This window comes from Phodopus roborovskii, unplaced genomic scaffold (genome assembly GCF_943737965.1).
Source record: "Phodopus roborovskii unplaced genomic scaffold, PHOROB, whole genome shotgun sequence".
Taxonomy (NCBI): Eukaryota; Metazoa; Chordata; class Mammalia; order Rodentia; family Cricetidae; genus Phodopus; species Phodopus roborovskii.
The window spans coordinates 11,708,803-11,735,590 of record NW_026126558.1 but is presented as its reverse complement, the minus strand read 5'-3'; the positions used below and the strand labels follow the sequence as shown (position 1 = coordinate 11,735,590).

General features: G+C 46.5%; 1 protein-coding gene across 1 annotated transcript in view; it reads left to right on the top strand.

Moving 5' to 3' along the window:
• The window catches only part of Gan (gigaxonin), a 45,551-nt gene that overhangs the window by 11,661 nt on the left and 7,102 nt on the right, over positions 1-26,788 (top strand). Inside the window, exons 2-6 of the mRNA XM_051201738.1 lie at positions 13,608-13,722; positions 17,239-17,589; positions 23,171-23,388; positions 23,586-23,707; positions 25,933-26,045. Coding sequence (XP_051057695.1) covers positions 13,608-13,722; positions 17,239-17,589; positions 23,171-23,388; positions 23,586-23,707; positions 25,933-26,045 — 919 coding nt within the window. The remainder of the gene's footprint in view (positions 1-13,607; positions 13,723-17,238; positions 17,590-23,170; positions 23,389-23,585; positions 23,708-25,932; positions 26,046-26,788) is intronic.

Genomic DNA, 26,788 nt, shown 5'->3' with positions numbered 1-26,788 from the left:
CAGTCTTTTGGCCTCCAGAACTACAGAAAATGTCATACACAGTATCCAAAGCAGAGGGGTGTGCCTTTGACATGACCTTTTGCATGAGGTCTCAGGGTCATTGAAAGAACCACTTTTCAATGGCATCTAAAGAACTAATTCCCAAGTAGAAAATCTGGAAGTGTTGACACGTTTCAGCATGAATCTGTCTCTCTTGTGTGTTTTCAAAAGGTCGGGTGTGACCAGAGTGAGGAATCTGGCTTGTTTCATTCGAGAAGAATTTGTTTCCAAAGTTGCTGGATTACTGTTCTGCCTTTGAGTTCATCTTGAAATTTTAGCATGCATTTTCCAGCTTTGCCTTTGAAAATGTAAACGTTCCTGGCTGGCTTTGGAAATTACAAACACTGTGCTTAAATTGAGAAAAATGTATTTCCCATGCAAAAAGGGAAGCTGTCTTGAGAGTCCAGCTCAGTTTACTTCTGAGTGTGAGTGGTGAGCTAGTGAGACGCTAGAGTCCCATCTGTGTGTGCACTCTATGCTCATGCTTTGCCTGGAACTCCCTTCACTGTAAATCTTTCTATCTCATAAGCATGTTGGGGGCAGTTTGCTTGTGTGAGACAGGGTCTCACACCACAGCCAGGATTGCCTCCAACCACAGCAGTCCTCCTGGTTCATTGCAGGCATGCGCCCCCACAGCCAGTTCACGTTGCTTGCCAGTGCTGTCTATTATTATAGCATACAGCTTCCTGTGCGTTTGTTTCCCCTCCTGAATATGACCCTATAAAGCTGTCAGAAAATACGGGGACTCCCTTTGCTTTGTATCCTGTGGTATTGGTGAGCTAACCTTGAAGACCTTTGCTTTGGGTAGACAATTAGCTGGACTGTATGGAGTGTAAGCACTGCCCAGAGAAACTACACACCATCTGTAACAACACCAGTGACATGGCTGTCATTTTTTAAAAGACCATTACTTAGTGCTTTTGGAAGTGAGTTTGCAAAATCATGACTTTTGCCTCTGCTAGACTGAATTTTAAAATCATGGCAGTTGCGTCCAAAGCAGGGACTGGCAGGCTTTCTCTGTAAGGGTCAGAAATGTTGAAGGCTTGGAGGTGTCCTGTGGTCTCTGTTGCATATTCTTGGTCTTTGTCCCAACACAGTTTTAAAACAAAAACTGCTTTGCTCAAAGGTCTCATGGAAACAGGCAGCAAGATGGAATCCACTACCCTTCCTGCTACAGGGTTAGAACCTTAAATGTTTAGACAGAAATGTAAACACAGTTCTCTGTGTATGCACATGTTCCCAGGTGCAGTGCCCCTGCGCATGAGTATGGAGGCCAGAGGGCAAGAGCAGACGTTCTCTATTGCCTTCTTCCTTCCTCCTTCCCTTCCTCCCTTCCTCCCTCTCTTCCTTTACTTACCTATTTGAGGTGTGTGTGTCTGTGTGCGTGTGCATGCATTGTGTATGTACACATGCAAGCAGGTGTGCCATGCAAAGGCTAGAGGTTGACTTGGGCTGCTTCTTGTATTTCTTTCCACCGTTTTTTTGAAACCAGGTCTCTGACTGAACCTGGAGCTCCCCAGTTCGGCTAGGCTGGCTTCCAGTGAGCTCCAGGGATTCTCCTGTGCCCACCTTCCTAGAGCTGCAGTATCAGGTACTTGCCTCCTCAAACTCCGATTTTTTACAAGGGTCCTGTGAACCCAGACTCCAGTCCCTGCGCTTGTGTGGAAAGTACTTTACTTCACTGTCACCCAGCCTGGGGCTCTCTGTTGATTCTGGTTTGTGTGATGCTTACCATCTTGTGACGACGGGGCTGGACACTCCCTCCCTTCACTTACATGCAACCTCTGTTCTCAAGCCTCCTGTTCTGTCTTCTATTTCCTTCCTATTTAGTGTTCCTTCTCTATTGGCTTCCTTTCCCTGCAGGAAAGCTTGTCTTGATCTTCACATGCCTGGCCTCAGATGTTCCTCAGTGACTCTGTCTCCTCTGATGACCTCTTGGTCAAGGCTTGAAGAGTCACCCCTCTTGCTGTGTGTCACCCCCTCCTCCTGTTTTGTCTTCACTCTGCAGTTAGGCTTCTATCTCATGGCTCCACTAAACTCATTCTTTGAATGTAATCTCCAGATCCAGTGAAAACTGTAGACAGATCTTTCTTTGAGCTGCCAACTCACACACAGAAAACACAACAACATGGAGGCCGGGTGGTGGTGGTGGTGCACGTCTGTAATCCCAACACTTGGGAAGCAGAGGCGTGTGCATCTCTCAATGAGTTCCAGGACAGCCAAGGCTACACGGAGAAACTCTGTTTCCAAAGAAAAAAACCCCAACATGGATACTTATTATTAATTATGAAAGCTCCACTTATATATCGCTTAGGCTTGTCCCACTGGCTCTTATGACTTAAATTTATAGTAATCTATGTTTTGCCTCATGGCGTTTTACCTCTCTTACATCTTGCACCTCCTGTTTCCTCTCTGTGTCCTCTGGTGTCTCCCTTGAGCCCAGATTCATCTCCTCTTCTCTCTCTCTGCCCAGACGTCCCGCCTAACCTCTGCTGCCTAGCTATTGGCCATTCAACTCTTTATTAAGCCAATTAGAAGGTGCCTTGGCAAAGACACATCTACACAGTGTACAAAAAGATTATGCCACAACAGAAAATGAATACATTCTCTTATGTGGCCTGGTGTCTGTACACACAGAACTAAAAGAGTATGTCAGCAGCAGCATCTGTTGCCATTTACATGGTTTTTGACACAAGATCTCACACCGTCTTGGCTGGATTAGCACATAGGGCCATGTCCAGCTTTTATGTGGGTGCTGGGGATTTGAACTCAGGTCCTCCTACTTTAAGAACAAATACTTTTACCCATAAACCACCTCCCCAGATCCTTCTTTCCAACTTCAAAAAAAATGTTTTACAGTTTTTTATTATTCCTGTGTGTGTTTATGATAGGTGGGGCACAAGCCACAGCAAATGTATGAGGTCAGGGGACATCTTTGTGGAATTGGTTCTCTCCTTCTACCTTTATGTGAACTTCAGGGATGGAATCAGGTCATTAGGCTTGTAGACAAACAAGTTCTTTACCCACTGAGCCACCTCACGGCCCCCTCTATTTCCTTTCATATACTTCCATATACCAGGCTCCCCAGGAGAGAGTTGAGAGTTGAGAGCTGTTGTCAGAGCTTCCTCTCCTCTTTTCCTCAGCATCTGATCTATGCCAAGACATCACTTCTGCTCTCTGGAGTCCGTCTCCTCCGTGCCATAACTGCCCACTCAGGCTCCAGCTTCCATTGGCCCTAGGCTGTGTTGGCTCCCACTGGCCTGTCCTCCACGCACAGTCCCCATCTGTCTTCCACCCTGTTGCTGCCAGAGGGAGGTTTCCAAAGTGGAATCAGATGACATTTAAAACTCTAATGTCTTCAGAGACCTAGTTGGCTTGGTGCCAGGGCAGGAAAACTACTTTATAAGCCTGAAGAGCTTTGTGCCAGAAAGTAGGAAAGGACTAAAAAGAACCAGCCTCAAAAACCCAGTGGCTGAGCTACAGCAATTCAAGCAACAAGGAACCATGCTGGATTGTAGTCCATGTGTGAGTGAGTGAATGAATGAATGAATGAATGAATATGTTGACAAATAGGAGAGAGGAGATGTGATGTGTCTCTTACAAAGGAATTTCAGTTAACATCTATAAAAGACTCTAATAGAACACATTGAAGCTAAGCACTAAAGGAGGCTGAAGCAAGAGAATCATGAATTCAAAGCCAGGCTAGGCAGCCTGTGTATATTGGGGGGGGGGGGACAGGAAGATAGCCAGAGACAGGTGAGGCTGGGGATATCATCCTCAACACAGTGGTAATCGTTGCAGGGGGATCCACTGGTGGGTACTAAGGTCACTGGGCAAGAGTTTAAGAGAAATAGATTTTTATATTTTCCCAAATGATCTCATGTTTATTACCTATGTAAGGAAAATTAGCGGTTGCAGTGGAGAAACCCTATGAGAGCCATTTAGCCGACTGACCAGTAGGAGACATGCTCTCCCCAGTAGATAAGGACATCTCAGCATTTTCATAGCATTCCGGCCCCAAACAACCACAGTGTGAACATGTAAATTAGCCAACCCTGACTTGAAGGGCTCTGTACAAAGTAACTGGCCAGCTCTGCAGAGTTGGAGTCAGGAAAGACAAGAAAGGGAACTGGAGAGAGACTCAGCCGTCAGCGCTTACTGTCAGCACTTACACAGAAGACCCAAATTCAGTTCCCAGCACCCACTTCAGGCAGCACACAGCAGCCTGTAACTCTGGTTCCTGATGGTCTAACACCCCATTCTGGCCTCTGTGGGTGCCTGCACTCAGGTGGTGCATATAAGCCCACACAAGCACGCACACATGCATAAGTACACCGTTAAATGAAGAGCATCACAGATGGGCTTGTCCCTCTGTGGCAGCCCTCGGCTTTTCCTTTTTGATTTGGATGCTGAATGGAAACTCAGTTGCTTCAGAGGGTGCCCCTCAATTGGTCAGAGGTTAGGCTCTGATGATAAGCCACAATAAGAGTGTGCCCTCCTGGTGTTTCAGATCTAAAACCCCACGATGTCAGTGATGTCCCAGCACTGGTGGTTTTTAATTGGAGACATCTCTTGGCCAGGAAACAGATCTGGGGGTGATATTTACCCACTGCCCCTTGCTAGTTTCAGCATCCACCTACAGTTTGTAACATCTTTATTCCTTCAGTATTTACTAGCTCCTTTTCATACACAGCTGGATGGAAATAGTGCCATTTAGTAAGGGGACCATCCAGTGGAGGGATAGACTCAGCAGGCTGAAAAGAAGAGAGGTGTGGACTATAATGTTGACAGGAGTGAGTTAACACTGAACTCCAGGAGTGGATACCTCCTTTGATTTTTGTCGACACTGTTTGTTTAGAAGTTCTGTTGCCATAGCTGCTAGAGGATGGGAAGTACCAGCTGGCTCTCTGAAGTTTTGTCAGCACCTCACGTTCTCACTAGGACAAGGAAGGGCTAGTTGTTGCACAAGACTGAGCCAAACAGTTTGTATTGTTGGGGTCACAGGCCGTGTCTTTCTCTGTGGGGGTGCCTGTTTGTGTGCTGCCTGCTACCTCTCTGTCCCCAAACTCCTGTATACACTGTAGATGTTTCCATAGTTGTCCTGTTGTGTATATACACATGTGTGTGCATATGTGCACATGCTTCTGGAAGCCAGAGGTCAGCGCCATGTGTAATCTACCTTACCTTTTCAGCCAGGATCTCACCTCCTGTAGCTACTCCCTCGAGGCTCAGGGAACATTGCAGAAGAGGGGGCAGAAAGAGTCTAAGAAGAGCTGGAGGATTTGGGGGAGTGCTGTGGAATGTTGTCTTCTGAACCAAACAGACAGATGCACTCATGAAGTCACAGCAGCCATGGTGACCTGCACAAGACCAAGCCTGCCAGTAATGCCAGAGTAGATGGGGAGGCTTCACTCAAGCGAAGTGCTGTGGCAATTGATGTTTGCTGTGGGCAGGGGAGTCATGTCTGTCAGGGATGTGGCCCCTGCCGATTGCAGGCAGCATGAATTAGACTCAGCGGGTTACAGTTTCTTTAGAAAGGTCATGAAGGTGGGAGGAACATGTACTGTAGGATCTTCAGGTATTTGAGGGTGGATTCGATCAAGATACCTTGTATAGGACTGGAGAGATGTCTTGCCTGTATGAACTACTTTTCTAGAGCGCCCAGATTCGATTTCTAGCACCCATATGGCAGCTCACAACCATCTCCAGTTCTAGGGGATCTTGTACCCTTTTCTGGTCTCCATGGGCAGCAGGCAGGCAAAACACCAGTACACTTAACATAAACATATATGTATATATATGTACACACACACACATATGTATAGCATTGCCAAAGAATAAGTTAAAAGTGTTAATATTTTTTAAAGACAGAGGTTCTCAGCCCCACTGTTAGTATATCCATCCAGCTTCAGAAATCTGTCTGTCTTTACCCAGCACTAGGGTAACAAAAGCATGACCACAAGTAGCGTCTTCTTTTTTTTTTTTTTTTTTTTTTTTTTTTTTTTTTGGTTTTTATGAGACAGGGTTTCTCTGTGGTTTTGGAAGCTGTCCTGGAACCAGCTCTTGTAGACTAGGCTGGTCTCGAACTCACAGCCTGCCTCTGCCTCCTGAGTGCTGGGATTAAAGGTGTGTGCCCGGCCCCACAAGCAGCTTCTTATGAAGTGCTGAGGATCCAGACTCAGGTTCTCAGGCTTCCAGGGTATACACTTTACCAACAGCTCTTTCCTGAACCCTCTATTAATTTGTAATACATGCTGAATTCTCAGTGTCTTTTCAGAAAACATGGCACCCCTAAAGTAAATTCCATTTTCCTTCCACGCTTCCCCAAGGAGAACAAAAAGCACCCTTGTGCCTGTGTGCCTGTGCCTCTGCCTCTGCCTCTGCCTGTGCCACAGCCTGGGGAGGGTGTCAGGGAAGGTGGGACCACAGCTGTGGCTGGGGCTGCTTCTGACCTCTACAGGATCCAGTGGTTTTCTTCATCTTCTTCAGGACAGTGCCTAAGCTGAGGCCTGGGCTCTAGAAGCCTTTGGGAGTATATATAAATATATTGCTTAGTAGGTTCTGGCTTCCCAGCAGGCCACTAGTGATGATGAGCACAGGACACTGAATCACCGAAAGATGAGGTTCAACTAGTTAACTCACAAATAAAAGCTTCCCTCTCGACCAGCCTCACAGTGCAGCTCCCGCGTGAGGGCATCAGCCCAGCCGATAGTGAGTGTCGGACGTTAGACTTTACAGTGCGCCTGGCCTGCTGAGGGAAAGCGTCACCTTCTGGGCATGTGATGATGAATACTCTCAGCTGCTCTGCTGGCCACTCGTGCCTGTCCAAACAGCTGTGGTCATTTCATCTCAGTCACTGAAATCCCACTCTGGTGGTGTGCTTCATGTCAACTTCTGAGTTGTCAAGTGCCATAAATCTTGGTGTGAGATAGAACAGTGTGTTAGGTAATTTTCCTGTTGCTGGCAACGCAGCTTGAGGAAAGAAAGGTTTACTTGGGCTCACAGTTTGCAGTCATAGTCAATCATGGTGGAGAAGGCATGGTGATATGAGCAGAGGCAGCTGGTCACATGGCATCCACAGTCAGGAAGCAGAGAGAGATGAATGATGGTGTTCGGCTCACGCCTCCCTTTTATACAGTCCAGGACCCAGCTCATGTGATGGTGCCACCCACAGTTAGGGTGAGTCTTCCGGCCTCAATTAGCACACTCTCCATGAACCCTCACAGGCACTCCTGGGGGCTAGCCTCACCTAAATCATATAGATCCTGTGGAGTTGGCTGTGTTAACATCACAGGCGAGCTGCAAACAGTGTTTTCATGGCAGTAGATGTGAAGCACCAGCAGTTCATTAGGGTCTGATCAGCCCTGTGAAGAAAAACAAAAGCTGGAAGAGATGGTGAGGGTGGCTGTGCCGGCTGCCGCTGTGGATGTTGGGGCACAATTGGGGTGGGGCGGGGGGGAACCAGAGCATGCAGATGTGGAGGAGGGGCCCAGGAAGCATTCCAGGCAGCAGGAACAGGCCAGATGAACCAGGGGGTGCCTTATATTTATTACAGAATCGGAAGCTGACCATGGCCTAGGATGAGTCCCAGATAACTGATTTTTCTATAACAGCTCTCCAAAAGGCTCTAGGAGGTAAACCCAAGAAACTGCTCGTAAAGTAATTCAAAGTATGACTCAATCCAGGGTATGTATGAGGGAGAATTTTGAAAGTAAACAAGCACCATACTTACATGTAAAAAGGAGAAACTGATGGAGGAGAATCCGAGTGGACAGGGCAGCACACAAACTGTTGGGTGTCGCCCTTTAAATGCATTTGGGAGCTGCAGGTGCAGTGGTTAAGAACGCTTGCTGTTGTTACTCAGAATCTGAATTCAGTTCCCAACACCCATGTCTGCTGACTCACAGCCACCTGTAACTCCAGTTCTGGGGGGGGCTACCACCCTTTTCTGTACCTCACAGGCACTTAGCCACACACACAGATGCACACACATACACATAAACACATGTTTTATAAAAATGACATCAGAGTCCAGCAGCCTGGTGCAGTTTCTTTCCCTCCTTTAATGCTGTATGGGCAGCTCCCCAGACTTCCTGTTGCTGGCTCTCAGCCCCCTATTGTGGCTTGGCTACAGAATGTGTGCTAAGATCCCCTGGTTCGCCTAGATGTGGTGGGACTGAAGCTTGCTTAGGTCTCTAGCTCCCAGTACACAGCCCCCTCTTGCATAGGCCTCCCTCCATCAGTCTTGGGACCTTCCTCCTGTGTCTGTGGGAGGAACTGTGAGGCTAGCTGCTCTGCTCCTGCTGGAGACAGTGCCATCAGACGTCTGTCGGAGGGTACCACCTGTTGATTAAAATGTTAGCTTAGCAGTGAATGATACTGCCTCAAGTGGGAACTAGAAAAGACCTTTGAAAAGACAAAACAAATAACAGCCTTTAGGGACTGGAGAGATGACTCAGTGGTTAAGAGTATGTAGTTCTATCCCAGAGGACCTGAGCTGGTTCCCAGCTCCCAGGGCAGGCAGCTCACAATCTAGAACTCCACTTTCAGGGAATCTAGTGCCCTCTTCTGGCCTCTGTGGCCACTGCACTCAAGTGTACCCAGACACAACTTTAAAAAACATTTTTCTTTTAACCAGGCTGTATGTCTTAGGCAAGTGTAAGCTCACAACAGAATTTAGAGGAAGGTACAGAGAATGCTGGATCTTCCCTGAGCCCACATATGCACTGTCCCCGTCCAGTACCCTCACATCCCAATTAGAATGATGTGTGTGTTACATCTTATGGACCTGCATTGATACTGCCTGGTAACCCAGACTGTGGTTCACATTGGGCTCCCTCTGGTGGGTGTGTATTTTGTGGGTTTATACAAATGTGTCAGTATACATGTTTGACAGTACAGTGTCCCACACAGAACTATCACTGTCCTAAACCGTGTGTGTGTGGGGGGGGGGGGGATTCCGGAAGCTCACAGTGTGTGAGGAAGTGTCATCTGTAAAAAAATTATCCAAAGAACAAATGACTAATTTGAGGTAAACACTAGTGCTGGCACAGGCTGTCTCCGAGCTCCTCGAGGGGCCTGTTTCATAGACACAGAGTTCCAGGTGACACGAATCATTGCAGCCATGTGAATCATGCTACGAATCACCCGAAATCATAGTGCCCTGACTCCTTGAACATTACATTCCCTCGTATGAGTGTTCGCATCAGGGGAGAAGAAAAACCTTTTAGAGTTACTGTTGGTCACTGTTCCATTGAACTCCCTTCCATAGCTCTTTTGTGTGTGCCTTGCCTTCATGTATGTATGTATGTGTACCACATGTGTTCAGAGGTCAGAAGAGGGCATCAGATCAAATTATGTGAAAGTCCTGCCTATATGACTGATTCTCCTGCAGCTCCGTTGCATCTGAAATCTCAGGTGGAGGTCTTCTCTTTCTCTCTCCCTCTCTCTCTCTCTCTCTCATGTGCATGCACGTGCGCACACAGGCACACACACACACTTATGCACAGGCACACACCAGAACTTGAGCTTGATTGTGTCTGTCACAGTGACAGACATTTGCATGTGTCTTTGGTGAGGGTCAGTGCTGCCTGTTCCAGAAAGAGGATCTGTGGATGGGTGGCTGTGGGCCAGCTAGCCCAAAGACTGGGCTCTCAGGAGGTAGCAGTTGGGTCTGCTCAGGTGGGGCTAGGGTGGGGCAGATGTAGGACAGGGGGACAGGTGAATTTAAACCATAATTAATGTTTTGTTACTTAACCTCCAGCTGTGTAGAGTATAAAATTAAGTTGCCATGGGTCTGGAAACGACATGTTTTAAAAAGCCTGAAGTGACATAGCTCATATTTAAACTGGTCGTTTTTCTCTCCTCTTAGTCATCTGTGTCCTATCACCTGTTCAGAGAACATGACACAATTTAAAATGGACCCCCTCTTGTTGAGGAAACATGTAACAGTATAGTTATTTTAAATTGTTTGTAAAAAGGGGAATAATGGAAGGCTTGTGGTGGCCCTTTACCCTGGTAGCTCAGTTCCCTCACCCTGTTGTGTCTGCCACACACACAGTACAGCCAGGCCTTGTTTGGACATTACATTAGGGTGAGAAAAAATTCCCCCTAGCTAAGCACATCTGTAATAGCCTTGTGCTTATCCACCTGGGTCAGAGAAACAACAGTAATTTGAACAAGAAGGTTTGGGATGTTATTTTTATTTTGTTTTTAAGGTTTATTTACTTTTATATGTAAGAACTTATTTATATATGAGTACCTTGCCTTCCTGTATGTATGTGCACAGTGCCCGTGTGCCTTATACGCAAGGAGACTAGAGAGGATGTCAGAACCCCTGAAATAGGAGTTAATAGATTAGATTGTGATGATCCTCCATTTGGGGACCAGGAACTGAACCCAGATCCTTTGCAAGAGCATTAAATGCTCTGGGGGAAGGGGGTGGTTTTTTATTGTTTTTTTGAGACAGGGTTTCTCTGTGTATCCCCAGATACCCTGGAACTCACTCAGATCTTCCTGCCTCTGCCTCCCGAGTGCTGGGAATAAAGGTGTGCACCACCATTACCATTACCAGGTTTATAGTCCCTGGTTTTAGTAATTTTTTTATTTAATTTATTTTGGAAAGGATAGAGAGTGGGAGATGGGTGTGCCCCCCAGTATGTGTGGAGATTAGAGGACAAATTGCATAAGTCATTTCTGTCTGTCCACCGGATGGTCAGGCTCTTCTATCTGCTGAGCTGTCTCCCTGGTCCTGAACAAAGAAAGTTTGGTATAAGAATCATTCACTGTAACAGGAGATTGGGGTAACCATGGGTTGGCTATTTGAAAAGGAAACTTTAAAATATAGAAGTAACAGATTGGAACAGGAACAGCAGCCACAGGACCTTGCACAAGGCATGCCTATGGCTTACTGCAAGACAGAAAAGCCACACTGGTGGAACTTGCTGGAAATTGAGTTTCTAAGATGCCTGAGGAAGCTGCTCTGGGGAGGTGAATGAAGGTGGTCCCTGGATAGTGGCAGAGCAGGTACCAGGGGCCAGGAAAGACCTATGCTGTGGGGGCTCCCAGGTGACACCCAGAACCAGGAAGCACAGCTCTCTTGTCCTGCAGTCTTGTTTCTACTTGTATTGATTCGCTTCCACTGCCTTCTCCTGAAAAGCTTACCATTGCCCCAGTTAAGAGACCCAGACCCACTTTCACAGAGTCGGCTAAGAGGGTGAATTGGGAATAGAGGGCCAATGCCAGCTGAAGAAGGAGTTTCTTTCCAGCCAGGTCCTTGCAGCTTTTTAGTCCCAAATCACACAGAGGCCTGTATTAATTATAAGCTGTTTGACTGATGGCTCAGGTCTTATTGACCAGCTGTCTCTTAATTATTATCCCGTTTCTATTCACCTATGTATTGCCACAAGGCTATGGCTTACCTGTAATGCTCCAGCATGTTACTCCTTCGGTGGCTACATGGCATCTCTCTGGCAACTCTGCATTTCTCCTCCCAGCATTCTCCTAGTCTGGTGGCCCCACATATTCTTCCTGCCTGGCTATATTAGCCGAAACGGTTTTATTTATCAACCAGTAAGAGAAACATATATTCACAGCATACTAAAGGACATCCCCCATCAGCCACCAGCACGGTGACTCTGACATATGTCAGTAGTGATGACATCCCAGGTGATAGGTTGCTAGGAGACATGCTTGCACATAGTGAATTTGGGAGGCTTAGCTATTGCTCATACTGTCTCTTGGCTGGAGATTGCCTGAAGCTTCATTTTTAGTACCAAGCATACACATAGACCCTACAGTGTCGAAAGTAAAGGTCCAGTAAATCCTTAGCTCAGTAGAGACTGTGGAGTCAGTAAGTAGTCAGGGATTCAGTGCCAGAGAGAACAAAGCATCCAAATATGTGCTTTATATTTACTTTGGAGACATACCTTCCATCTTCCCAAAGATCTGCAGGGGCCTTCTGCCCTGGAACCTGGCTGGGATCCAGGGGTTGCTCATCACCATCAACCTTTGCCTCCTTCACTTTCCTGAGCTCAGTGACAATAGCTTCGGCACTTTGGTTGGTTGGGACACATTTCCCAGCCACATTCTCAGAAAGGTTAGTAAGTTGTTTGATGACTGTGTGCTTAAAAATGCCTCTGCTCTATGCTGCTCTTTTGTTTTGTTTTGTTTTTGTTTTTTGTTTTGTTTTTTTTTTTTTTTTTTTTTTCAAGACAGGGTTTCTTTGTGTGGCTCTGGCTGTCCTGGAATTCACTCTGTAGACCAGGCTGGCCTCAAACTCAGAGATCTGCCTGCTTCCGCCTCCCGAATGCTAGGATCAAAGGCAGGCACTACCACTGCCCAGTTCTCTATTCTGGGTTTTTTTTTTTAAATCTCATTTGGGTTGTTTGTTTTGTTGTTGTTGTTGTTGGGGTTGTTTTGTTTGTTGTTTGTTTCTATGTTTTGGGACAAGGTTTCACTATGTTACCCTCCCTGGCTTGGAATTTACAAAGATACACCTGCCTCTGCCTCTCAAGTGCTGGGATTAGAAGTTTGTGCCACCACACCTGGCTTTTCCCCCACATTTAAACAGTTTGGTTGGCTGCCAAAATCTTACTCAGAAACTCTTTTCCTTCTGATTCTTGAAGCTTTCTCCCTTGTATCACATCTTCCTATTTGACAAGTAGGAAGCCATCCTGACCTTCATTCCTTCCTTTGCATCCGTTTTCTTTCTAAGAGCTTGTAAGAATCCATTCCTGTTCCCAGCATCCTTTGGCAACATGATGATATACCTTGGAACAAGTCTGTCTTTCTTCACTCATGAGTATTACTTACTAGACATTTTTTTCCTTGACTTGGAGACAACCCTGTTTAAATGTTTAACCTTCTGAATTAATCTTCCAATTTTCTTAATATAGCTCTCCTTTTTTCTAACTTTTTCTCTTTTTTGAGACTTTATTTATTTTTCTTTTATGTGTATATATGTTTGCCTGGATTTATGTCTGTATGTCCCATGCATACAGTACCCAGAAAGACCAGAAGAGGGTTCCACTGGCTTGGGACTGTAGACACAGATGGTTATGAGATGCCATGTGGATGATGGGAATTAAACCTAGGTCCTCTGAAAGAACAGCCAGTGCTCTTAGCCACTGAGGCCTCTCTCCAGCACCTTTTTTTTTTTGTTGTTGTTGTTGTTGTTGTTGTTCTTAGTTAAAGACAGTGTCTCGTTGCATATCACTGGCTTTCTGCTCTTGCAGAAAACCTCATTTCAGTTTCTGGCTCCGGAATCAGTTGTCTCAGAACTACCTGTCACTCCAGCCCCTGGATTATCTGAACCCTCTGGCCTCCATGAGCACCTGAACACATGTGGACACACATGCACATAATTAAAAGCAAACCCTTAATGAGATTAAGTAACATGTGTGTACTAGGGCCACCAGTGTTTTTGAGCTAAAGCTCTGTATGTTGATCCACTTAAGTAGAAGTATACTTGCTGCTCACTAAATGCTGTATTATAGTTTTTAATGCATAAATATTTAGAACTCTTTCTGCTGGTTCACAGAAATTTTACATTTTTTTCCCTTTCTTAGGACAAAGTTAAACTATAATCCTCCAAAAGATGACGGATCCACTTATAAGATTGAACTTGAAGGGATATCGGTAATGGTTATGAGAGAGATCCTGGATTACATCTTCAGTGGGCAGGTATGGTGAGACCCAGGCTCCAGATACAGCAGAGGCTTCCCAGCTTTCAGAGCGGTACTGCCATGTCATCTTCTGCCATCAGGGGCATCTGTTGGCATCTTCCTGGCGGTGACATACAAAAACAAAGATCATAGAGCAAATCCCAGCTTGTGCTCTTCTGAGCTCCAGGCTGGGATTGGAAGAACAGTGCACCCTCACTACTGACTCTTGCCACCACGTCTTGAATCTGATCTTGCACAACACCCACCCTGTCAGAACCTTCTCTGTCTGCCTGGAAACAGGAGCTCCTCTGGGCACTGGGACTTGTTCTATAGAAAGTTTCCTATGGTCATTGCCACGAAAGGCACCTCACATTGAAAGCCACCCTTGTAGTATGCACTGGTGGCCCTGCCCTTCAGCCCACCGTGCCCTTCACCCCACCCCTGCCCTTCACCCCACCCTGCCCTGTCTTCCTGCATCCCCTCTGCTCTTTGTGCCACATTGTTTCTGGAGATGTGGTATTACCCAGGCAAGAAATGGTAAGCGACTAGACTGCTTTCTTTTCCTTGCCTTCTAACCCCGTCCTCTTTCTGTAATTTAAGTCCTAGCATACAACTCTTATGCCGCTCAGCAGGGCTACAGAGAAAGGTTCAAAGAGCTTGCTGCTCTTCAAGTCCCAGCACCTGTAGCAGGGGGCTCACAACCACCAGGAACCCTGACTCCAGAAGATCTTATGGAGCAAACACACACATACATACACACAAGTAGATAAAAATAAATCGTAAAAACGGCACACTCTTAATCCCAGCACTCAGGAGGCAGAGGCAGGTGGATCTCTGTGAGTTCGAGGCCTGCCTGGTCTACAGAATGAGTTCCAGGACAGTCAGGACTGTTCCACAGAGAACAGTTCCTCCGGGACATATCCCAAGAAAACAAAACAAAAAAACAGAAAAGAAGTTTCTTTTGAGTATTTTGGCCAGAGAGCAGAGTCGTACATTTAGGTGTGTGAAGGTGTGTTCTGCCCCATTTTCTCCAGGATCTTACTCCTTGCCCCTCTGTTGGACCCTTCTTCCTCCCTGCTGTTCCCCCACCTCCCCTGTTCTGAAAGGCCTCTTTTTCCCAGTAGTTTGGGGTATATTGCCCATCTTTTCTAAATGCATTCGTTCTGTCCACACACTCAGGTAATCTAGTCCTGCTGAAGTGTGTGATGTGATTTCTTAGGAAAACACAGTTTAAGGGACTCTTTTTTCCTTAAACACAAGCCAATGGGTGTGCATGTGTGTGATGGTTAAAGTGAATGAAGCTAGAGTCCTTTTAGCATGGCCCCTAAGATCCTAGAAGCACTCCAGATGCAGGCATCTGACCAGCCAGGTCTGACTGGCAGGGTGGAGTCAGTGCAGTTATGAGCATTGCAGGTGATGGGCCACTGAGGGCATGCTCTGTGCAAGCTTCGGGTGCAGCCTGGAGACTGTCTTCAGACTGACTGCTAGGATTTGTCCTAGTTTAAACTTTAGAATCCAGTTGACAGCTTAAGCCATGACAGACTTCTACATTAGCTGTTTGCTTTCATTGAGATGTGATTTAGTGTTTCTGCATGGGTTTGTATCTGCAGCTGTTCCCTGCCTTCTGCTGAATTTAACATTCTTGGGGCTGAGATGTGGCTGAGTGGTAGAGCTCTTACCTGGAATGCATGAGGCCCTGGGTTCCATCCCAAGCAGTGCAAAAAAAAAAAAGTAGAAATAAAAGAAGAGGAAGAGGACAGATGGCTCAGTGGGTAAAGGCTCTGTTGCCAACCCTGATAACCTAGTTCGTTCTGAAGAAACCACATGGTAAACAGAGACCATCCATTCCTGAAAGGTCCTCTGACCTCCACAGGTGTCCTGGTACACATGCACCTACACACATTGTCTTAGTCAGGGTTTTCACTGCTGTGATGAAACATCATGAACAAAGCAACTTGGAGAGGAAAGGATTTATTTGGCTTAAACTTCTGCATCACAGTCCATCATTGGAGAAAGTCAGAACAGGAACTCAAACAGGGTGGGAACCTGGAGGCAGGGGCTGATGTGGAGGCCATGGAGGGGTGCTGCTTACTGGCTTGCTCTCATGGCTTGCTCAGACTGCTTTGTTATAGAAGTCAGGACCACCAGCCCAGGGGTGGCACTAGCTCCCCCATCAATCAGTAGATAAGGAAATGCACTAAGGCTTCCCTATAGCCTGATCTTACAGAAGCCTTTTCACAGTTGATGCTTCCTCTTCTCTGATGACTTTAGCTTGTGTCAAGTTGACATGAAACAAGCCAGCACACATACAAACAAACAAGAAATCCAATCAACAAAAAAAGATATAAAAAGAAGAAAAGTTAGTAATATCCCTAGCAAGGGAAATTTTCCTCACTTAGTATATTACTAACCACAATTCTGTGCTTAGTTGGTTTTTTGGTTTTTTTTTTTTTGGTTTTTTTTTTTTTTGTTTGTTTGTTTGTTTGTTTTCTTGTTTGGTTAGTTGGTTTTTTGAGACAAAGTTTCTCAGTATTACTTTAAGCCTGTCCTGGAACCTGCTCTGTAGACCACACTGGCCTCAAACTCACAGAGATGTACCTGCTCTGCTTCCCGAATGCTGGGTCTGTGCTCAGTTTCTAAGGCAATGGGTAATAACACATCTTAAAATCTGTAGTATGAAAATGTATAGGATGTGGTAAAATGCTTCTTGCTCGACCCTGGACTCTCTCATTTCTGAAGCAGCAAAGTCTGGGGGAGCTTGGCTGTGGTATGTCATTTTACAGTTGCATGGAGAAGTGTGAGACAGGGAGAGAACAATGCATCAGACAGGACACTGGAGAAGACCAGACTCACAGTAAGGGAGACCTGTGCATGAGGGATTTATGCCAGTGGGTAGGTTGAGGCCCACATGCTTTGGCATTAAGTACAGACTGCCGAGGAGATACAAAGCACCCACTTGGCAGACAGGAACCCCCGTGTGTCTAGAGATAACTCCAGTTTCCACTAACAGCAGTACTGTTCCTAAACACTCAATCTGGTTTTTGTGTGAATTGAAAATGTGAATACAAGGGTACATTCCCTCAACAGGAAGAGTGTAGATCGTGTTGGCACAGGAGAAGTCCTGGACAGGTGAGCAGGTTAGAGTCAGACACACGTGCTGTGAGAGAAGGCCCCTTGGTGCCTCAGACTCTTGAAAGATGTGCAGTATATGGTCAACACCGCCAGTCATCTTTGACCTCCAACAGTGGGAATTTGAAGGCAGGAGAAATTAATTGTTAAGAGTACTTCCTACTCCTGCAGAGGACCTGAGTTCAGTTCCAGGCATCTCACAACTAACTGCCTGTAACTCCAGCTCCAGTGGGATCTAATGCCTCTGACCTGCAGGCAACCACACTCATGTGCACATACTCATGATTAAAAACAAACCTTTAAAGATAACGAAAAAAGTAGCAAATTTCCTGTGGACCAGAACTGGGTTAGTGGTTTGGGTTTGACGACTGCATTCAGATATAAAATGCTTATGGTCCTCTTATAGATCAGGCTAAATGAAGACACGATCCAAGATGTTGTGCAGGCAGCCGACCTGCTGCTGCTGACGGACCTTAAAACCTTGTGCTGTGAGTTCTTGGAGGGCTGCATTGCTGCGGAGAACTGCATCGGCATCCGCGACTTTGCGCTGCACTATTGCCTGCACCACGTGCATTACCTGGCCACGGAGTATCTGGAGACTCACTTCCGAGATGTCAGCAACACAGAGGAGTTCCTGGAGCTGAGTCCGCAGAAGCTCAAAGAAGTGATCTCTCTTGAGAAGCTGAACGTTGGCAATGAAAGATACGTGTTTGAGGCGGTGATTCGGTGGATAGCACATGACACAGAGATGAGAAAGGTACCTGCCACTCAGGACATGGCCGCTTATTGACTTTGTGTGATGGGAGGGGTGCATGTGAAGGCAGAGGCCAACCATTGATGATGTCCCTTAGGAACACTATCCAATCTTGGAGGGTCTCATTAACTCGGAGCTCACCAATTAGGTTGGACTGGCTAGTCAGCAAGCCTCAGAGATCTTCCTGCCTCTGCCTGCCCAGCCCTAGGGTCCAGCCATAGTGCACATCACCATGCCCAGCAATCTTACATGCACTCTGCATTCTGGAGATCAGGCTCAGGTCAGCACACTTGAACGGCACGCACTTTACTGAGCCAGCCCTTCATTTATTTTAAATACAAATCAAAGTAGTTTGTCTTCTCCATCTTGAAACACTCACCAAGTTTTTTGTGAACTAAAGGGTATCTGGAAAACATCTCCCATCTGCTCACACTCCCAGCCCTGAGAGCCAGGAGCCTGTTTGTCCAGGTTGTTCAGTCAGACTTGTGGCTGCAGATGCTCAGTTTGGAGGCTTCTTGCATTGAGCTTAATTGCCAGTGGTCCTGGCATGGACAGCTGTTCTAACCCTGTACTTCTAGCAGCAGTGGGCAGCAGGCTCCTTCCTACAGCTGTTAGAGCTTCTGAGGGCCTCAGGTGTTGACCCTCAGCTCCTACAGAGGTGAGCATTATAGTCCTCAGGCCTAGCATCTCTGAGACCCTTGGATTTTACATCTTAGGAGTTTTCTGGAACTCTTCCAGTAACAGGGCTCATAGTTTCTCTTTTTTTTTTAGCTCTTTACAGCCTTCATTATCTCCTGCACCCCAGTCCTGATCATTCTATGGATCTCTTCACCTGTCCTGCTACCGCTGTCATTGATTGCTGTCCCCACTTTGTTTTCTTCCATTCTTCCAGTCTCTCCTCTTTATGTCACAGTTCATCGTAGGCTAACAGTTAAGCTCAAAAGTAGGAATGAAGGGCCATTGAAGGATAACCTTGGGGGGGGGGAGGATTGCTCAATATTACAATGCTAGGGGACAACATAGGAGGGAAGCTTCCAACTGAATAAAAAATTTGCTTCTATAGCCAGAAAAGAAGTATGGCAATGGTGTTTGGAATTACAGCCATCCTTCAGGATTGCCAGAGAGGAGATGGCCATATTTGTGCCAGTCTCAGTGTACCTTCATAGTAATGAAAGACTGTTTGCACTAACCTCAGGCTGGCCACCAGGGAAATGCTCGCACTCCGGCCTGGGTGAAAATGGCTGCTGGGGGTTAGTGAGGTCCTGATGGACAAGCTGTCTGAAATCTGTGGCTAAGATAGTGCTTTCTGGAGCCGGAGTTCTGCTTCAGGAGCAAGCAGCTGTGGTTACCATGTAGCGTTGTCGGTTTAGCAGCTAGCAGCTGTGTGCAGTGCCCTCTCTTCAGTAGCAAGCAGCTGTGTTGTCTCGCAAAGGCACCTGTAGAATATTTAAAGCAGGACATGAGGGAAATCCAGCTGGCTGCTTAGCTGATGGCCCTCTACTCAAGGCAACTAGAGTCCGATTCCTCCAGTCTCCAACTTCGTAGCTGGTTTGGAGGGAAAATAGAAATTAAAGAGATGCTTAGCTGGGCATGGTCAGATGCCTTCACCCCAGTACTTTGGAGACAAAGATGGGCATTATCTCAGAGTTCAAGGCCAGCCTGGTCTCCATGCCAAACAGGGCTACACAGTGAAACCCTGTCTCCAATAAAAACAGAAACCAAGAAGGGAAGGGTTGTTTAGTAAAGGTTTGTCATTAATATTAGCAGTACTTCATTCAGAGACAGCCAAACATTAGATGGAGCTCAGGGAAGCCTGTGAAAGAGGGAGAGGAAAGTTGTAGGAACCAGAAAGGGTAAGGACACCCCAACCACACAGCCCACAGGATCAACTAACTAAGCTGGGCTCATGTGGACTCACAGAGACTGGCATGACAGTCACAGAGCCTGCATGGGTTTGAGCTCGGTCCTCTACATATATGCTCTGGTTTTCAGCATGGGTTTTTATGAGACTCTTAATAGTGGGCGTGAAGGTGTCTCTGACTCTTTTGCCTGCTCTTTTCCTCCACCTGGGTTGTTTGTCCATCCTGAATATGAGGGTTTGTGCCTAGTCTTATTGTAACTTGTTAGGCAATGTTGGGTTGCTATATCCAGTAGGCCTGCTCTTTTCAGAAGGAAAATGGAAGAGCAGTGGATCTGGATGGGGGTGGGGGTGCTGTGGGCTGGATGTATTGTATAAGAGAAGAATAAATAAAGCAGAAAAAATAGCAGTGCTTGCTGGGTATGGTAGCGTGTACCTTTAATATCAATACTCCGAAGGCAGAGGCAAGTGGATCTCTTTGAGTTCGAGGCTAGCCTGGTCTACAGAGTGAGTTCCAGGGCAACCAGGACTACACACACAGAAACCCTGTCTTGAAAAACAAAACAACAAGAAAAACATTAACCTCATGTCCCCTAGGAGACTCAAGTCATTTCATTTGCCCCCAAAGACACAGACTGAGAGAGCGGTCCGTGTACTTCACAGTATGTTGGGCACCTGTAAAGCTACACTCACTGTCATACGTTGCTTTTAAGTGGGAACCCAGTTTAAGCTGAAGCTGGAGTTTTCCTACCTGCAGTTGAACCTTTTGTAGAAAGTGCCAGGCCACCCTCTCACAAGGTGCTGAGTCAGCAGACAGGGGTAGAACATGGAGTGTGACAGAAAAGCTCTTCTGAGGCTTTCCCTGGAGTGACTGACACCATGCCAGGAGTGTGGCATAGGAAGGTCTGAGAAGATGGCTCAGAGGGTAAAACACTTCCAGCACAAACCTGTCACCCCGAGTTTAATCCCTGGAACCTATGTTAAAAAAAAAAAAAAAAAAAAAAAAAAGCAAGAACCTGCTGTGGTGGTTCTTTAACTCCAGATCAGGAGGCTGCGGCAGGCAGACCTCTGAGTTCTAGGCCAGCCTGGTCTGCAGAGTGAGTTCCAGGACAGTCAGGGCTACATAAAGAAACCCATCTCAGAAATCCAGATAGACAGACAGGATGCAGGGGTGCACATCTGTAATCCCAGTGCTCCTACCGTGAGATGGGAAGCACAGACTGGAGACTCACCTGGAAGCTCATGTACCAGCCAGCCTGGAGTACACAGCACAGCAGAAGCAAGAGGTAGAAGGAGAACTAACTACTAAATGTGGTCCTCTGATCTCTGCATTCCATGGCATGCCTGCACCCTCATTCATTCATTCATTCATTCACACACAACTAAATTTAAAAGAAATAAATTGTAGCCCTCTACATATCTGTGACAGTTGTGTACCTTGATCTATTTATGAGACTCCTAGCAGTGGGGGCAGGGGCTGTCCCTAACGCTTTGGCTGGCTCTTGGGAACCTATTCCTCATATTGGATTGCCTTGCCCAGCCTAAGTACAAGGGGAGGTGATTAGTCTTACCACAATTTTGATATGCTATCCTTTGTTGATACCTGTGAAACACCTGCCCCTTTCTGAACAGAAAGAGAAGGAATGGGTGGGGTGGGGAGGAGAGGAGAGGAAGGAGGGAAAACTTCTGTGGGTTGTAAAATAAATAAATTTTTAAAAAGAAAAAGAAAGAGATGGTAATTAAAGTTAAACAGGGAGGCAGGGCATTGCATCACTTTAATCCCAGCACTCAGGAGGCAGAAGCAGGGTCTACATAGCAAGCTCCAGGACAACCAGAGCTACATGAGATTCTGTCTGAAAAGTAATAAATGAGCAAGTAACAATAAGAAACCAAATAGAGAAGGTCTGGGAACAACCGCTGCGGGAGGGTCTTAGAAAACAACAGCCTTTAGTTCCCCATTGGCCTCCAACGGGGAATATAGCTTGTTTTCAATTCTTCTCTTCTTCTCTCCAATTACTTATATTTGGCCAGTTTCAGAGACTAGATTTTGGGATGCATAATTACACTATTCTTTGTTCTTGGCAGTGACTGACTCAGCTCTTGGTGATTATCTTGTAGTTTTTAAATTTTGTAAGCCTGTGAGTGCATACACTCAGAAACTACGCTTTTAGTCTCAGCTGCAATTAGGCCAAGGAAGGGAGATACTCAGAGAGGCCACTAGGAGACACAATTCCTCCTTGGCTTGTACTGTGTCATCCTCTTGCTCAGAGTGTTCAGGGTGACTGGTTACTGGGAAACAGGGCATTCTCTGTCCTTTGGAAAAGTATGTTTTAAGTTACTTGAGGTGGCCACTTACCCACAGAGGCGGTACTGGATAGTGAATTGAGATCAAGTCCATGGTCAAAATCACCCAGAGCATGTCCAAGTGTCAGAGATGACCACTGAGACCCAAAAATACCCAAAACCATGAGGTAGTTTTGAACCATGACCATTGCAGGAATTGCTATACAATTCTGGCTTTTTTGTTTTTTGTTTTTTGTTTTTTTTTTTTAACCTTGCTGATTTTCTTACAATATTAATGTTGATCTGTCCCCAAGTTTACCTTACTGTACTCATATTATCTTCCTGGTGTCTCAGTGACTATGGCTTAGTCATAGTCTGTCTAGACAGTAAGATAAATATGGCCACTTTCACTTAGGTAACCCCTTCAGTGCATGGAAAGCATGGAAAGCTTTTGAAACTCTGCAATGCAAATACAAATTGTTTGTTTGTTTGTTTGTTTTATAATTAAACCTTTATTCCCAGAGACTGTGGACAAGAACAATTAAAAAGGAGAGAACAGAGTGCCACATATCTGTAATCCTGGGACTTAGAGTCTTGAGGCAGGAGGATGGTGGGCTTGAGGCCAGCCTAGATTACATAGCAAGACCCTGTCTCAAAAGAAAGAAGGGGCTAGAGAAGTGGCTGAGCAGTTAAGAGTGCTTGCTGCTTTACAGACGACCAGAGTTGGGTTCTCAGCACACACCAGTCAGGTGGCCCACAGCCACCTAGCTCCAGTAGCTCTGATGCCCCCTTCTTTGCCCTGTAGGCCCCTACACAATAATTAAAAATTAAAAACTTTTATATAAAAACAGGGAGCTGGAGAAATGGCTCATCAGTTACGAGCATTTGCTGTTTCTGCCAAGAACCCAACTTGAGTTCCTAGCACCCACATTGGGCCGCTCACATCAGCCAGTAACTCTAGCTCCAGAGAATTGGATGCCCTCTTGTGGCCCACAGGAACCTACACACACACACACACACACACACACACACACAGAGAGAGAGAGAGAGGGGGGGGGGAGGGAGGGAGAGAGAGAGAGAGAGAGAGAGAGAGAGAGAGAGAGAGAGAGAGAATGGTTGGGACTGGAGAGCTGGCTCAGTGGTGGGAACACTGTTGTGCTGTTGCAAAGGCCCCGGGTTTGATTCCCAGCCTCCTGTGGAGGGTCACCACCTCTTGCAGCACCAGCGTGTATGTGATGCACAGACAAAATACTCATACACATAAAATAATAAAAATGAAATTAAATCTTTTTTTTCCAGAAGAATAGGGGGCTGGTTGCATATTCAGGCTGTGCTAAAAATGACAGTGTCTGCTAATAGGCAGCAGCCACCATCTGCTGAGAGTCAGGAGGTGTTTGAGAAGACCTCTGTCACCCTCTCCTGTCCCTCCTCCTCCCTCTGCAGGTCCACATGAAGGATGTCATGTCAGCACTCTGGGTTTCAGGGCTGGACTCCAGCTACCTGCGGGAGCAGATGCTGAATGAGCCCTTGGTACGAGAAATCGTCAAAGAGTGCAGCAACATCCCACTCAGCCAGCCGCAGCAGGGGGAAGCCATGCTGGCCAGCTTCAAGCCAAGGGGCTACTCAGAGTGCATAGTGACCATTGGAGGGGAAGAGAGAGTGTGAGTGTGGCAGGGGGCCTTGGGAGAGGGGTATGGGGGAAGGGGGAGTTATACACACAAAAAATGCAGGGGAATAATCTCTGTCTAAAGTATAACAGTAATTGACATTTTTAAAAGTTTAACCATCTGTAGACTACTGAAATTGACAGTGGTTATCGTGAGCAGAACTGTAAAACATCAGTTATGTATTTCCTTAGTTCACGGAAACCCACGGCCGCCATGCGCTGTATGTGCCCTCTCTACGACCCTAACCGGCAGCTGTGGATCGAGCTGGCCCCTCTGAGCATGCCGAGAATTAACCATGGCGTTCTGTCAGCAGGTATGCTCTGCTCAGGTTTAGCACAGCCTGACCAAGGAATGTGTCATTTCAGGCTTATGCAGGTATACAGATGTGATTTTGCCTGGTGTGGTACCACACACCTTTAATCCCAGTACTTGGGAGGCAGAGGCAGGAGTGTGAGACCAGCCTGGTCTACATAATAAGTTTAGGTCAGCTAGGGATCTGTAGTTGCATGCTATCTAAAAAAATAAGGGGGGGGTGACTCAGATGGTAGTATGTCCTGGGTTTGAGCTCTACCACCACCTGGTATGGTGACATATGAGTTCCAGAGATCAAACTCAGGTTGTCAGCCTTTGTGGCAAACTCTTTTACCTGCTAAGCCATTTCACCTCCTTTTTTTTTTTTTTTCTTCCTTGTCCACTTTGGCTTCCCATGTTGCCTCTGCTCTTAGAATGTCAAGAATGTCAAACCTTTCTCCTGCATTGTCTGCTTGCTTGTGTCAGCTTCTGGCTGGGTTAATGATTGCTTTTGATTCATCTTCAGCGACTCTCCAACTCTGAGAATCTATTGGTCCACCCAGGAAACTTTTTGTTTGTTTCCGTTTCTCTGTGAATCTGTGTTCAGTGTGTGGTCATTTAGTAGTCATGTGCATTTCGGGGCTGTGGTGTCACTGCTTTGCTTTCTCTGCTCATCTTCAAGTCTTTACAGCACCATTGTCAGTGGTTGCTTCTGCTCTTACTCGATGGGACCACATTTCTTGATGTGCCTGAGAGCCTTTGCTGGATGCTCTTATTCATAGAAAAATTAATGCCTTGCAACATGACAGATAGTCTGGGACTTGGATGAAGGTATTCTTTTTCTTCTATAGAGGTTTTACACGTATTGCTCCAAAACTGAGTTCAAGCTTGAACTTTCCTAAACAAGCAGGACATTTAAATCAGTTAAGCTGGCCAAGGTGGGAAAAGGCACTTGCTACCACACTTGAGGGCCCGAGTTCAATCCCTAGGACTCACACAGTGGAGACAAACAACTCCTGAAAGCTCTTCTCTGACCTTCATATGTGATCCATCGCATGAGTACATGTACAAACACACACACATACACACACACACACACACACACACACACTTGAAATATATAAGTACATTATATTTATACCATTCCTATCCTTCTCTCTATTCTCTGCAACTCTTGCCATATCCCACCATGACACATCTCAAATTAATGACCATATACATGCATACGTACATACATACATATAAAATCTCCTGAGTCAGTTAGTGTGGTCTGTGTGTGCATGTGTCTAGAGTTGACCATAGGATTGAAAACCTATAGGACTCATCCCTGAAGAAACTGGATTCCCCCTCGGTGCCCACTGACTGCCTCTATTGCTTCATGTAGAAGCATGTAGAACCTTATGACATTTCCCCATCTATGTTGGCATGTGGACTGGTGTGGCCCTGTGCAGGCAACCAAACTGTTGAGAGTCCATTGATGCAGCTTCCCTGTCCTGCCTAAAAGACACTGTCTCTCAGCAGACGTCCTGGCCATCTGTCTCCTACAGCCTTCCACCCTCCCTTCCATGTTGTCCCCAGAGCCTTACATGCAGGGCTTGTGTTGTAGATGTCCCAGTTAGGGCCAGACATCCGGTGGTCATTCATGTCCTGCATTTTAGCCAGTTGTGCTCTCTGCAGTAGCCTCTGTCTGCCTCAGACAGCAGCTTCTTTGATGAGGCTGAGAGCCACACTTACCAAGAGAGTGTGTATGGTGTCAAGTGTAATTTTAAAAAGAAGTTGCGTCTGGTCCCAGCTGGCACACTTATTCTCATGTTAACAACGTTGGGAATAAAACTTGTAACCTTGTCTGTGCTGGCCCTGTGCCCCATTGCTGAGCTCACCCCTACCTACCCCAAGAGCAGGCTCAACAGTAAGTCGTGATTCTGATTTGAATGTTGCGTGCCCTATTCCGAGTATCCCTGTGACCCTGAGAATAGATGTGGATTGAGACTCACTGAGCTAGGGAATGATGTTATGAACTGAGATAGCCCTGAGCTGCCTGGGGACCAAAGGGTGTCATCGCCTTTCTTCTCCTATCGGGTAAGAATCACCTCATAGACTGTACTGAGTAAAGTGGAGTGGCCAGGGTGACTAACAAGTTTGGATCTGTCACCAAGGAGCAAACAGACTGTCAGGGTTGGAGAGGGGAGTTCTAAATGCACCATAGCACCTGCTGACGGTGCCCTGTGTCCCCTGTGCTTTTTTCAGAAGGATTTTTGTTTGTGTTGGGGGGCCAAGATGAAAATAAGCAGACACTGAGCTCGGGGGAGAAGTATGACCCAGACGCCAACACGTGGACTGCTCTTCCACCCATGAATGAGGTATGGTACGGTTTGTCTCCGGTGTGTTTCTTTTCTCCTTGGCACTTTTATTGGTGTGGGTTCTAGTATAGGGAAAGAAGAGGCAGCCTGGCCTCCCCCTGCCTGAAGCTCTGCTTTCCTTCATCTCCCTCTCCTGCTTTTTCCTTCTCTGCCTCCTTCTGGCCTCCTGCCTAGCACCACCTCCCTCGTTGCCTCCCTAGTCTAGAGATGCCTTCTCCTCTTTCTTTGTTGTTCCCACCTCTGCACACACTGATTTCACACATTCCTACAGAGACTCTGCAAGCCAGGAGTGGCTAATGTTCTGCTTGGGCTGTGAGCTAATGATAAGCACTTCTGGCTTCTGTAATTCCTGATACTCTGGCATGCTCTGCCCTCCCTGCTGCCCATCCTGGCCTCAGACAGTCTACACTACCTGACTTTTGTCATCGTCTGTCTCCTCAGAAACCTGCTTGCCCGTTAACTGCACAGAAGCAATGTCCCTGAGCCAGTTGTTCTGGGAGGTAGTCACTCTTCTGCGCTCTGTAAGTTAAGCACAGCAGTGATGGATCACTGCTGTGCTTAACCTGCATCTTTTGTCCCTGGTCCTGAGGAGTGACTGCTCTGTCTGTTGTACTGAGGGAATCCACACATAATGAGGAAGCATTCCAAGAAGAAACAGTGTAAACAAGGTTCCCTTTTGCCTGAATGCCGGAATAAAACAATTCCTGTGACATTTAGCAAACATGGACTATTCAGTTTCTCCT